Source organism: Gossypium raimondii, chromosome 7 (genome assembly GCF_025698545.1).
Source record: "Gossypium raimondii isolate GPD5lz chromosome 7, ASM2569854v1, whole genome shotgun sequence".
Lineage (NCBI taxonomy): Eukaryota > Viridiplantae > Streptophyta > Magnoliopsida > Malvales > Malvaceae > Gossypium > Gossypium raimondii.
Window position 1 is genome coordinate 26,357,448 of NC_068571.1, and position 14,225 is coordinate 26,371,672.

Sequence of the window (14,225 nt, forward strand, 5' to 3'; positions counted from 1 at the left end):
GTATCTTGATTATACCAAAAAAGAAAAATAAACGTGTACACAAACCTGCATTATTTTAATAAATTAAATATGCTAGTTTTTCTATAAATATAATTTATTTATGATTAAATAAATTCTTTAAAATAATTTGTTTAGCACAATAATATTAATTTTATAGAGGAGTTACTATATAAAGTTGTATGTAGATGTCACATGATCTTTTATTAGATCCCAAGGCTTTAAGCCCTCCTCTTGCTTTCACAATGACAAAGGTAGAAGAAGAAAAAGGGGCAGCAGATGGAAGAGATGAGTACACTGAAGATGGAAGTGTGGATCTCAAGGGCAGGCCTGTCTTGAGATCAAACACTGGGAGATGGAAAGCTTGTTCTTTCATTGTTGGTAAGTATATATATATATATATATCATCGTCTTTGAGAGAAAACCCAAAAGATTTCAATTCATTTCAAACATTCATAGTTTTGGTTGTCAATAAACCTGTCTGAAATTGAAATTATGGTTTAATGGGAATATTGCAGGATATGAAGTGTTTGAGAGGATGGCGTACTACGGGATAGCATCAAACCTAGTACTGTACTTGTCGAGGAAACTCCACGAAGGAACAGTAAAGGCTTCAAACAACGTTAACATCTGGGTTGGAACAGTGTGGATGACCCCGATTGTAGGGGCTTACATTGCAGATGCTTTTCTGGGTCGCTACTGGACTTTTGTTATTGCATCAGCCATTTATCTTACAGTAATATACTTTTAAGTTTAAACCTTTGTAACTTTCCTTAAAATGCCCAGTTTCTTCCGTTTCTTCGTTTTCTTCATTATGTTACGTTCCATATTTGGTACTCGTTCTCGCCCATGTCCCATGCATAATTATGCCTTTAGTCTAAGCAACTTGAATTTCTGGTATTTTTTTTTTCTTGTGGGGAACAGCTGTTCTATGATGCGGAGACATGGTTTTCCTTGTGGGGAACAACTGGGTATTTGTTTTTCCCATTCTTTTAATATTATTTTTCCTGGGAAGATCCGTAATTCTATAGATAATCTTAAGCATCCATAATTTTGACTCCCATGGCATATTCCAGCTTCATTAATTACGAAGAATATATGACCTCGTAATGATCTCCGAAGACAAGGACAAGATATTCTAATGGTTTGGCTTGCGTTTAATATGATGTACTTGACAAAATTTCATTTGAATTAACATATATACACAATTCTCTTAATTTGGGTATTTATCAAGATAATAAGTATATTTTAATACCGATGGAAATAAACAGGGAATGTTACTCGTGACCTTAGCAGTTTCTGTGCCTGCCTTGAGGCCTCCATCATGTGGCCATGGGATCAAAGAAGAAGCCTGCAACAAAAGAGCCTCAGATTTGCAGAAAGGCGTATTCTATTGTGCACTATACATTATCGCAATAGGAACTGGTGGAACCAAGCCTAACATTTCCACTATGGGGGCAGACCAGTTTGATGACTTCGAGCCGAAGGAAAGGGTTCAAAAGTTATCCTTTTTTAATTGGTGGATGTTTAGCATTTTCTTTGGCACCCTCTTCTCCAACACTTTCTTGATCTACATACAAGACACTGTGGGGTGGAGCCTTGGCTATGGCCTACCAACAGCGGGTCTCTTGGTCTCTGTTTTGGTGTTCTTGGTGGGAACCCCGCATTACAGACACAAATTGGCCTTGGGTAGCCCTTTAACCACGATTTTCCAAGTGCTTGTGGCTGCTGTCAGGAAGTGGAATGTGCCTGTTCCAAGCGACCCCAAAGAGCTACATGAGCTTAGCTTGGAAGAGTACACAAAATCTAAGAAATTCAGAATTGAATACACCCCTTCATTAAGGTTGATTTTATTTATTTCAACTTCGTATGTCCCCCTATCTTTCTTTAACCTTGGCTATGATTGACTAGCTATCATTCCTGGGCAGATTCCTAGACAAAGCAGCCGTAAAGAGCGGGTCAAACTCACCATGGATGTTGTGTCCAGTGACCCAAGTCGAAGAAACCAAGCAGATGGTAAAGATGATCCCCGTTTTGTCGGCAACATTCATACCAAGCACCCTTTTAGCTCAGGTGGGAACATTGTTTATCAAACAAGGAACCACTCTTGATCGTGGGATGGGACCCCACTTCGAAATCCCGGCGGCTTGTCTCACAGCATTCGTTACCATCTTTATGTTGATCAGCATTCCCGTATATGACCGCATCTTCGTCCCGACAGTGAGGCGTTACACCAAGAATCCCAGAGGGATCACATTGCTTCAAAGAATGGGAATTGGCCTTGTTTTGCAGATCATCATAATGGTCGTCGCTTGTTTTGCTGAAAGGAAGAGGCTGAGCGTTGCACGAGAGCATCAGATAGTGGGTAAAGACGACACGGTTCCTCTCACCATATTCATACTCCTACCGCAGTTTGCTTTGATGGGGGTGGCCGATTCGCTCGTGGAAGTTGCAAAGCTAGAGTTTTTCTATGACCAAGCACCGGATGGAATGAAAAGCCTTGGGACCTCATATTTCACTAGCAGCTTAGGGATTGGGCATTTCCTTGGCAGTTCTATTTTGACCACAGTTTCTAATATCACTATGACAAATGGACATACAGGGTGGATCTTGGACAATCTCAACATCTCTCACCTAGACTATTATTATGCCTTCTTGGCTGCCATGGGTTCCCTCAACTTCATCTTCTTCTTGATTGTGGCCAAGTATTTTGTTTATAATGTAGACGTCACAGAAAGGGATTTAAAGGAAGCCATTGGAGCTTCACTGGACAAAGCTTCCCTTAAAGGGGAAGCCTTGACAACTGGTCCAATCTGATAATATCCCTTGTCATTTCCTCTCATATACGCTACAGTGTTGAAAAATGCAAATTCTGGTGTACTCCCTTTGAAATACAAAATATCCGTTCTCCGAGCCCAACTGGGTCTCAAGTTTTTAATCACTTCGATCTCTTATGTCATACGTATGTATCTTTTTCTTTTTTGGTACATTAATGGGTCAGTGACAAGATTTAAACCCTGAATCTAACCTGCAAACGCAGAACTCTAACAATAAGACGTTCAAATGAATTTTCTAAACCATTGTTAGCTGCTTGGCTAGTTTACTTTGCATATCTCCTGTCTCTAATTAATTTTGGTAAATTTGGAGATTAATTCACTTTGAGCTCCAAAAAATTAAAAATATTTGAAGGCACAGTTGTCATATAAATTTTGGGTAAAAAATATTTTAAAAACTTCTATTTTAGAATTTATTTGTAAAAATATTATTTTCAATTTTTTATTAGGACAATATTTTAATTTTCTACTATTTTATCTCTTAGTATTTTTTATAACTTTTAATACTATATTAGATTAAAGATTTCAAGTAAGATTTAACAGTACATGGAACATAATTAAATTGAAAAAGAGAGAAAAAGATTAAAAAAAAGAAAGCAATAAAAAAATTGTATCTTTGTGCTCATGTTTTTTTCCCTAAAATAATATATATTTATTTTAATAAATTTATATGAAGAGATAATTTTTATTATAATGTTCAATAATATATTTAAGGTGGTTAGTTTAAATGTTGACTCACGTATAGGTTTAAGGTTGACATATGATAGTCGATTGAGTCAACACTCAATTGGCATCAGTATTGTTGCCAATATAAGAGAACGTGAGTTCGAGTACATTGAAGTGCATTATCTTTTTATTTGTGAGTTTGGGAGGGGTTATAAACATTATATCAAAAAGAACTTATATTAGAACTATAATATAAATTCTTATAAAAATTTAAATAATGTATTTAATGGAGTTAATCTATGCGTTTACTTGCAGGTCGATCTGCTCCGATCTACTCCTTAATGGACCTACATAATGTGAATGATTTTTTTTTTTGAAAAGTATAACTGGGCTTGAATTAAAAAGAAAAATAGAGGAACATAAGAATACCCAAAATGATTGAGCTTAATAGTTTGTTGAAAAACACCCTAAAACGAAAAGTGGATAAACAAAATTTACCCATAAAAATCTTGCCTAAAAAAGAATAAAAAAACATGCACCTATCATAATTGCCCAGTCATATCAGACAGCCTGGACGCACTAAAGTCTCTCCTTTTCATACTGAATCGTCACTTCTGTCTGGCAGATAACAGTCTCCAAAGACGTTCTTTCTTCAATCATGTTACCATTTCCTTATCTCTTCCTTTTGAAAAATTCCTTCAATTCGGGTTTCTTGACCATTCTTCTTCCGTTGCTCATTCACTGTAGATCGACTCATCTCTGACCAGGTACCTCTCTTCCTCATTTGTTAGTGTTTCCTTCGCTATTTTATGTTCCATGTACTGTTAAAACTTTGAAATATAGTCTTCTGCTTTTAATTTTAGAAATTCAACTCTTCTATAATTGATGTAGAAATTAAAATTCAATTGGTAATATTTTTATTGACTTATCTCAATTTTGAATATACGGCATTTTAATATTCAAAGGTTTGATTTAAACATTAAAGTTCAATTGATAATTTATATTTAAATTTATAAAAATCAATTAATAATGCTAGTTATCAATTAGACTTTAATTTTTCAATCAAACAAGTAGAGAGACAATTCTTAAAATTGAAAGCAAGCAATGGACTTCAATTCCAAAACTTAAAAAAGTACAAGGACTGACGAATAATTATAGCTTTTTTTCTCCCTTTCTTTTCCATCAACCCAACGAAAAAAAAAAGAAAGTGACTGCTGATGTGTCAGCATTAGAGGTGTTCATGGGCCGGGCGGCCCGGCCCGGCCCGACGGCCCGCCCGAAATATGGGAGGGTTTGGGTAAAAATATAGGCCCGAAATATGGGCTTGGGCAAAAAATAGGCCCGTTTAAAATATGGGCAGACCTCGCACCACTTTTTTGCCCGGCCGGCCCATTGTTATAATTAATATATATATTTTTATTTTTTATTTCATTTACAATATTAGTTACCTTACCTGCTTACCTTTCCCATTTCCCCCACCCGTTCAAACTTCAAAATCCCTAACCCCTTCCCTTCCCTCCTCCTTTTTTTCCCCAAATCAAAAACCCCACCTCCACCTCCACCGATCAACCATCCCACCTCCGGCGTACAGTCCTCGACGACTCCACCTCCAGGCTCCAGTTCCACGACGCTAGCGTTGTTGTTGTTCTCTACTTCTCTTCACTTCGATTCTTCTGCAACTTATGAATGTATTATTTTTTATGCTTTATGTTTTATGCTGTCCAAAGATTTGTTTTTGTTTTTGCTTCCTTGTAGCTGCATGACCTGTAGGATTATTTGGTGAACAAAAGAAGATGATATCCATATTAAATATTACAGCTCTAATTCAAGGATCCACCGTAAATTGTTGCAAAAGGAAAATATGATCGATATCCTTTTATTTTTCCTTTTGATCATATTAAAAGATTAGTTCGCTTTGGGAAACTAAATTAGGAAAATGGTATGATGTAACAAAAAGTATGATGACGATAGGCACAACTAAATTGTGAAAAGTACACTACTTTGGTTCTGTAACACCTAATCTTTGGGCGAATTCTAATTTCTTTCTATGAAAAATTAGTTTCACGTTTGTGATATTTTGTTTTATGTCTAATTTATTTGCTTTTATAAGAACCAAATGACTAATCTTCTCCGAGAGTACATGTCTAATTCTTTTTTTTTTGCTTTGTTTTATTGCAGAAACAATCGACATTGAAATAGAATTTGGCTTACCTTAGCTTCCTTTCCCGTAAGCTTTCATTTACATTTTCTTTTTACAATTTAGTTTAATTTGATTTTCCTTTATTTTACTTTGTACAACATTTTGCAGATTAGCAGATTTCCCCATAAGCTAAACTTGCTTATCTAGTATCTACTAGTAGGAAAATAATGGGATTGAGAAATACAGATACTTCTATTTAAGATTTTGGATTGGATTTATGCAGTTTGAATTTCATTAATTTCTTTTTTGGTATATATGTAATTTAGCTTATAGAATAAGTATGACTATCTCAATTGTTTAAACGCAAAGGATGTTTTCTAGTTTAGGTTTATATTATATATTTAATAATTTGCCTATTGTTTATATATAAATTTGAAATCTAATAAATGTTTTTGTTCCATTCAATTCTTATTCCTTTTTATTTGCATTTTAATTTTGTTTATGTTTTCCTCTACATAACGGTAACGAACTTTCAAAGTTAAACTATTTTATCTAGTTTTCATTTGTAGACCATGATATTTTTAAAATTATTTCAAAATTTCTTTATACAAGTTAATTTTAAAGATAACGATGGTAGCTTAAAATTGTTTCAAATATTAGATGAATTTTATTAAAAAATATTTAATAACAAATTATATATTTATAATTTTAAAAGATTAAATTAATTTTTATTATTTTAAAGAGTTCAAACTTCAAAGTACAATTTTATTATTTATAACAAATTAAAGAGTTATTAATTTAAAATTCTATATATTTATAACAAATTAATATAACGATGAAGTTAATATAACAACAAGTTAATTAAAGAGTTCAAAGTGTTTTTTTTGTTGATATAACAACAAGTTAATTAGTATTTAGTAGTTTAAACAGTTACTAAATTAAAATTCTATATATTATAAAAGTATGCATCTAATCTAAGTGGATGAGTAGTTTTTTTTTGGGTTACTATAACACAAGTTAATTAGTAGTTTAAAGAGTTATTAATTTAAAATTCTATTATAAAAGTAAGGATTTAAAGAGTTCAAACTTCAAAGTATGCATCTAAGCTACATCATCCTATTTGTTTTAACCTATTTGTATATTTAATAAAATATTTGTATATATATTCAAGAACCGATTTATAAATAAGATTATTTTTGGATTTCAGGACTTCAAATTTTTATGACTATGGCTAGTTCGAACACTCCTATACCTGTGGACGATGGGTTTAATGAGTACGAAAGTGCTGTCAAACGTCAAAAGTCTACCACTTCAAAGGTGTGGGATGAAATGACAAAGCTTGAATGCGAGAACAAAAATGAATTGAAGGCACAATGTAATCACTGTAAGACTATCTTCTCTGCTAAGTCTTCTAGTGGAACCTCTCATTTAAGACGTCATCTAAATAGTTGTTTGAAAAAAGTTAATAAGGACATCACTCAATACACCATAGCCACTCAGCCATCACCCGAAGGTGTTCCATCTATAAAAAACTACAAGTTTGATGCTGATGAGTGTCGTAAAGCTATTTCTACTTTTCTTGTTTGTGGCAAGCATTCATTTAGGACAGTTGAAGAACCGGGATTTAGATACATGATGAGAATTGCTAGTCCTAATTTTAAAAATATAAGTAGATATACAGCTGCTAGGGATGTCCTAATGTATTATGCAAAAGAGAGAGATCGTGTTAAAGAAGAGTTGGCTAAAGCACCTGGTTTTATTTGTCTAACTTCTGATAATTGGAATTCGGAGCATACTAATGATGAATATATTTGCGTTACTGCTCATTGGGTTGACAAAGATTGGAAGCTACAAAAGAGAATCATAAGGTTTAGAGCTTTATTTCCTCCGTATGATGGTTTGAACATAGCGGATGAACTTGTTTTATGTTTATCTCAATGGGGCATAGATAAGAAAATTTTTAGCATCACTTTAGATAATGCTTCTTATAATGATGTTATGGTTTCTTGTCTTAAAAATCGTTTTCGTGCAAACCGAGCTATTTTGTGTGATGGTGCTTTTTTTCAAGTTAGATGTTGTGCACATATATTGAATCTTATAGTTAAAGCTGGTTTGGAACTTGCTGATGATGTTGTTGGTAAGATTCGAAATGGAATTAGGTACATAAGAAAGTCGAGAATTCGTAGGAAAAGATTTTATGATGTGGCCGACAAAAGTTTTCATTTGAATGTGACCAAAAAGTTGCGTCAAGATGTGTGTGTGAGATGGAATTCTACTTATTTGATGCTTGAATCTTCTCTTTACTATAAAGATGTGCTAGATTATTGGGGCCAACGGGATAAAGATTATCAATTTTTTGCACTTTCTAACGAGGAGTGGAGAAATGTTGCTATTCTTTGCAAATTTTTGAAAGTCTTTTATGATGTGACTTGTGTTTTTTCTGGTTCTAATTATCCAACAGCTAATCTTTATTTTAGAGGAGTTTGGAAGGTTCACAAGGTCTTGCTTGACACAGTTAAAGGTCCTTATTCATTTTTAACTCCAATGGTTAAGCAAATGCAAGAGAAATTTAATAAGTATTAATGAGTATTCGTTGATATTGTCATGTGCTGCAATTTTAGATCCTCGTTACAAGTTGAATTATGTGCAGTATTGCTTTACTACAATCTATGGTGACCATGCTTCAGATTTTGTTGAGACCATTCTTAGCAATCTTAGACTCTTGTTTGATGAGTATGTTAAGAAATCCAAATCCACGTCTTCCTCTTTGGCTGGGAGTTCTAATGTTTCGGATAAAAATCCTATTGATTCTGGTTTGGATGAACACAATGATAGTAGTGCTGATTTTGGGGGATATTTTGATGAGAGTGACGATTATAAACGGTATTTAAATGAATCTAGCACTAGAAGTGAGAAGTCACAGTTGGACATTTATTTGGAAGAACCGGAGCTTGAGTTGAATAGTCAAATAGATGTTTTAGATTATTAGGGAAAAAGTTCAGTTCGATACAATGAGCTTTCGTTATTGGCTCGTGATCTTTTGGCAATTCCAATATCGACTGTAGCTTCCGAATCAGCTTTTAGCATGGGTAAGAAAGTTATCACACCTTTGAGGAGTTCACTTAAGCCAAAAACGGTTCAAGCCGTTGTTTGCTTGGATGATTGGATGCGAGCTAAGGGATTTTCAGCAGGTAATTATTATTCTCATTTTATTGTTCGAATTTTATATTATTTTTTCATCAATTTGATTATCTAATTATTTATTCTTATTTAATGTTAGAAATTGGTTGCAAAAAGGACGATGACGACGATGACGACGATGACGACGATGAGGATGATGATGTTTCTTCGGTAGTTTTTTAAGATACTTTCTTTCTAAATGTTTAAAATTTAATTTAGCTTACAATTTATATTTTGTTATGAATCTAAATATGTTGGTGGATTAATGTATGAATATTATTATGGTTTGTTGCTTAATTTTCCAAAGTCATTTTGGACTTTGGAGGTATGTGTACTTGTGGGGTTTAATTTATGTTCTTATCTCAAAGATAGTTTGAAGCAAAATTAGAGATTGGGATTTATATAATGACTAGAATTAGTGAATGATAAAGCTAAAATTGATTTAATATGATTTAATATGCTTATGGATGTGCTATCTATATGTATATGTGATTTGAAGGAAAGTTTTGAGTTTGCTATCTAATTCAAAAGAGAAAAAGTTTGTTGAGCAAATATTTGTATGCTTTGCTTCTCCATTCAATTTCTGAACTTTTTGCACTTAAAAGCAATAATGAATATTTAATTTAATTATGTTATTATGCATAGATAATATGCTACTTATTGCCCAATGATAATATGTTGCTAGTCCTAATTACTTGTATAATCATTTTATTTTTATTCTCTTTTTTAAGAATTGATTGTTACCTAAATGTCACAAATGTGTAATTATATACAAATAAATAACATTTAAATTCAATTAGTTGGTAATTTTAAAACAACTCTAGTGGACATGAGGTTCATTATTTATTAAGAATCAAAACTTAGAATATAATACTACATCAATTCTAACATAAAATTTATAGATAACATGAAAGCTATGCATTTTGTTCTTTAAATAAGTAATCTTATTTTAATTTTTTTTCATTATATACAAAAAAAAATAATTTGATATTTGATATAATTTTAATAACAATTAATTTTAATATTAGTTTTAAGCAAAATAATAATAATAAAATAAACGGGCCGGGCCGGGCCCGAGCTTCATATTCTTTACACGGGCCGGGCTTGGGCAACATATTAAGCCCATATTTCGGGCCGGGCCGGGCCCGGGCCTAGTAAGCGGGCTGAAATTTTTTTCGGGCCCGACCCGGCCCATGCACACCTCTAGTCAGCATTTGAAAACCTAATTTCAACGATAATATGTTGTTTTAATATATATTTATAAATATATGTGTGGGGAGGGGTGCACTTAGAGGTGATCATGGGTTGGGTTATCTGGCCCGGCCCGACGACCTGTCCAAAAAATGGGAGGGTTCGGGTAAAAATATAGGCTCGAAATATGGGTTTGATCATGGGTTGGGTTATCTGGCCCGGCCCGACGACCTGTCCAAAAAATGGGAGGGTTCGGGTAAAAATATAGGCTCGAAATATGGGTTTGAGCAAAAAATTTATGCCCGTTTAGAAAACAGGCCGGGCTCAGGTAAAAATTTTTTGGCCCGAGCCCGGCCTAAATTATATATTAAATATATATTTTACTTATTTTTAATCAAATATATATTTTTTATTTTTAATCAAATATATATATTTAATATGGGTTGGGCCGGGCCGGGCTCGGGCTTAGCAATTTTCTCTCAGAATGGGCTTGGACAAATTTTTAGGCCCATATTTTAGGTCGGGCCGGGCCCGAGCCTAGAAACTGGGCTTAAAATTTTGTGTGGGCCCGACCCGAACTCGACTCGGCCCGACCCATGATCACCTCTAGGTGCCCCCTGTACTTTGAATTCTGAATTCAATTTGTTTTCCCCCGTTGTTTTAATTTTCTTTCTTTCTTTTTGCTTGCACAGCTTTGCACCATTTTCCTTTTAATTTCCCTTTTTTTTTTTATTTCACTTGCTACTTATTAAAGACCTCCATTAAATAGCTTTAGGTTGATTTTTTATCCAATTTTCAGAATTGTGAGACTCAAAACTATAGGTAATTTTTATTTATTATGGTTTTAATTATAGATGTTGATAATGAAAATGGAATGATCGCAAAATAAGAACATACGGATTTTACATGAAAACCCTTTCGGGAAAAAATCACGGGCAAAGGAAAAGAAATTTACTAATGTTGAAAAACAAATGATGCAAGAGGAGTTTCGACTACATCTATTTAAAGGCAGAAAAAACATTATTCTAATCAATATCAAATAAAAGAAGTGTAGTCTTATACGGATTCTACTTGTGCGGCACTCGGCCTCTTGCCCCCATAGATCCCCTTATTTTGCCACTGTATTTATTTCTTCAACAAGTGACAGGATCGGGTCACACGAACTTTAACAATCTCCACCTTGACACGAATTCTCAACGAACAAGTTCTTCACATTTTCCACAAAAACCCCTAAAAATGTATTCTTCAACAATGAACACCAACCAAGTCCAAGCAATGCTCAAACTTGATTATAGAAAATGACTTAGTCATCGCATCTGCAAGATTATTATGGGTATTAACTTTTCTCACAACAATATCACCACGAGCAATAATATCATGCACAAAATGATACCGAACATCAATGTGTTTTGTTCTCTCATGAAACATTTGATCCTTCATAAGGAAGATGGCACTCTGGCTATCACAAAATATTGTATTGATCTAAAGGTCTTTACTGAGTTCACCAAAGAAACACTTTAACCAAATAGCTTCTTTACAAGCCTTAGTAATCGCCATGTACTCTACTTCAGTAGTACACAAAGTAACTGTAATCTGCAAAGTGATTTTCCAAGTGATTGCGCAACCCTCAATAATAAAGACATACCCTATGATAGATTTATTTTATCAAGGTCTCCAACAAAATCAGAATCAATATACTGAATGACTCCATCTCTAGTTCTTCCAAACTGTAAGCAAACAATAGTAGTACCTCGTAAGTATCTGAAAATCCACTGAACTGCTTTACAGTGTCCTTTACCGGGATTCACCATGTATCTGCTAACTGCATATGATAAATTTGGACGTGAGTAAACCATAGCATACATGAGAGATCCCACTCTGATAAGTGTCAAAAGTAATATATTTTAATCTCGTTCTTAATGCGTTTTTGGGTGATTAATCAATACAAAATGATGAATTTTATGCTCCTTATCCTTTAAATTCATGTTTCTATACTTAGGAGAGAATTTGGGAGCAAAATGAACGAAAATGGGGCGAAAATCAAATAATTGGAGTAGATTTCAGGAGCCACACGGGCTGGGCCCTCCCACACGGGTTGGACACACGGTCGTGTGAGCCACACAGGCTAACACACGGCCATGTGCCAAACCGTGTGGATTTCACGATTCGTACTTCAGACACTCAAAAAAACGTAATTTTTAGGTTTTCGGGCATTTTAAGACCTATAAATACCAAATATAAGAAGAGGAAATGGAGCTGTTAGAGGATTTTGAAGAAAACAACTCAGAAAATGCCATTGAAGTCGACTCTAAAGCAGATTTCTATCAAGATTGAAGATCTCCTTTTGATTTCTTTGAAGTTTATTATGAGTTTTTCTATTTCTTATGGTTATACTGATTTTGAGATGTTTTTATTCGTGATTATGAGCTAATTTTCTAAATACCTAGGGGAGATGAACCCTATGATGAATTTTGTCTTTTGATTTCTGTTTTACGTAATAAATACTTGAATCTTGTTCTTAGTTATGTATGCTTAATTTTTTATTTAATATTTATGGATTATTAATTCATGTTTGATGTACTTAATTCGGATGATGAATAAATTATGTTTAAGAGTAGATTTAGCATAATTGTGTGGAGTTGCATACAATCCTAGAAATAGGACGACATAAATCTACTAGATTAGAGTAAAATCTAATAAGGGAATCCATAGATCGAGTTAATGCGATAATATGAGTTTTAATTAGAAAGAAATTTCAATTAATCAACCTAGAATCAATTACTTTTAGTCTTGAAGAGAGATATTAGCATAATTTAGGGATTTCTACGGATCAAGATATTAAGTGAGTAAATTGTTTAATTCAGATTGATAGTGATAGATGCAGTCTAGGCGGATTCTTTCATGGGTATTGTTTTGCTTCTTGGTTATTATTCAATTATTTTCCTGATTTGTTCTTTTTTGAGTTCTTAGTTAATTAATTTAGTTAATCAAATTTAATTCAATCACCTCAATTATTTGGTTAAATAATAGAAAGACGGTAATTACTAATACTTTTATTCCTCGTAAGAACAATATCTTTGCTTATCGTAGCTATACTATTTACCGATAGGTGCACTTGCCTTTTCCGTATTTTTAGTTGGTTTCGTGGATATCAAGCTTTTAGCGTCATTGTCGAGGAACTGAAATATTAGGAAAAATTTTTTTCTATTAATTTAGCCATTTTTTAATTTAATTTTTTAAAATTTTATTTTAATATTTTAATATTTTCGTTTGTTTGATTTTGACAAGTTCTTTTGGTTTATGACTAGAGGAAACTCGTTGGAACTAAAATTTTTTTATAGTGAGATTGAAAAAACTACTCGCAGAAATCGTAGAGAGGTTAGAGAAGCAAGGCAAAATCAACAGAGTACAGTAGACGATCACGAGGAAAATGATACTACTATAGAGATGGGTGGTAATCAAAATAATTAGCAAGTCATTGAGCGTCCTGCCCCTCGCACTATGTATGATTATACCAAGTCCACTTTGATTAGGGCTGAATCGAGTATTGTGAGACCGACTATTGCTGCAAACAATTTTGAACTGAAGCTGAACACAATTCAGATGGTATAGCAGTATGTACAATTTGATGGTTTGCAAGATGAAGATTAGAATACTCATTTGGCTAACTTTCTGGAGATTTGCGACACTTTCAAGATCAATGGCATTTTTGATGATGCCATACGCTTATGGTTGTTCCCATTCTCATTGAGGAGCAATGCAAAACAATGGTTAAAGTCTTTACCACGAGGTTCTATCACTACTCGGGTGCAGATGACTGAAAATTTTTTGTTAAAATATTTCCCACCACTAAAACAGTTAAATTGAGAAATGACATCTCTTCTTTTCTTCAGTTTGATATTGAAACTCTTTATGATACATGGGAGAGATTTAAGGATTTATTTAGAAAGTGTCCTCATCATGGGTTACCTTTATGGTTGCAAGTTCAAACCTTCTATAATGGTTTGAATCCCTTGACTAGACAATTAATTGATGCAGCAGCTGGTGGAACACTGAATAATAAAACACCCGAGGTAGCTTATGAGTTTATTAAGGAGATGGCATTGAATAACTATCAGTGGAAAGTCATGAGAACAAAACTGATGAAAGCAGTCGGTGTTTTTAATCTAGATACAGTTGCTATGTTGTTAAGCCAAGTAGAAGCATTGAATAAAAAA

At 33.6% G+C, this 14,225-nt stretch overlaps 2 protein-coding genes and 1 non-coding gene across 3 annotated transcripts; 2 read left to right on the forward strand and 1 right to left on the reverse strand.

Moving 5' to 3' along the window:
* The first annotated feature begins 218 nt into the window (after window positions 1-218).
* On the forward strand, window positions 219-2,915 carry LOC105762972 (protein NRT1/ PTR FAMILY 5.2). Its single transcript, XM_052633760.1, has 4 exons — window positions 219-378; window positions 516-733; window positions 1,269-1,840; window positions 1,926-2,915. The coding sequence occupies exons 1-4, from the start codon at window positions 243-245 to the stop codon at window positions 2,812-2,814; spliced, it is 1,815 nt and encodes a 604-aa protein (XP_052489720.1). The 5' UTR covers window positions 219-242; the 3' UTR covers window positions 2,815-2,915.
* A 3,942-nt stretch (window positions 2,916-6,857) lies between these two features.
* Window positions 6,858-9,199, forward strand: LOC105776718 (uncharacterized). Its single transcript, XM_052633345.1, has 3 exons — window positions 6,858-7,045; window positions 8,715-8,828; window positions 8,918-9,199. Exons 1-3 carry the CDS (start codon window positions 6,859-6,861, stop codon window positions 8,998-9,000), a joined length of 384 nt encoding a protein of 127 aa, XP_052489305.1. The 5' UTR covers window position 6,858; the 3' UTR covers window positions 9,001-9,199.
* Window positions 9,200-13,868: 4,669 nt separating this feature from the next.
* LOC128042691 (small nucleolar RNA R71) lies at window positions 13,869-13,975 on the reverse strand. Its single transcript, XR_008198204.1, has one exon. It is a non-coding gene; the product is annotated as a small nucleolar RNA R71 (small nucleolar RNA).
* Between the last annotated feature and the right edge of the window lie 250 nt (window positions 13,976-14,225).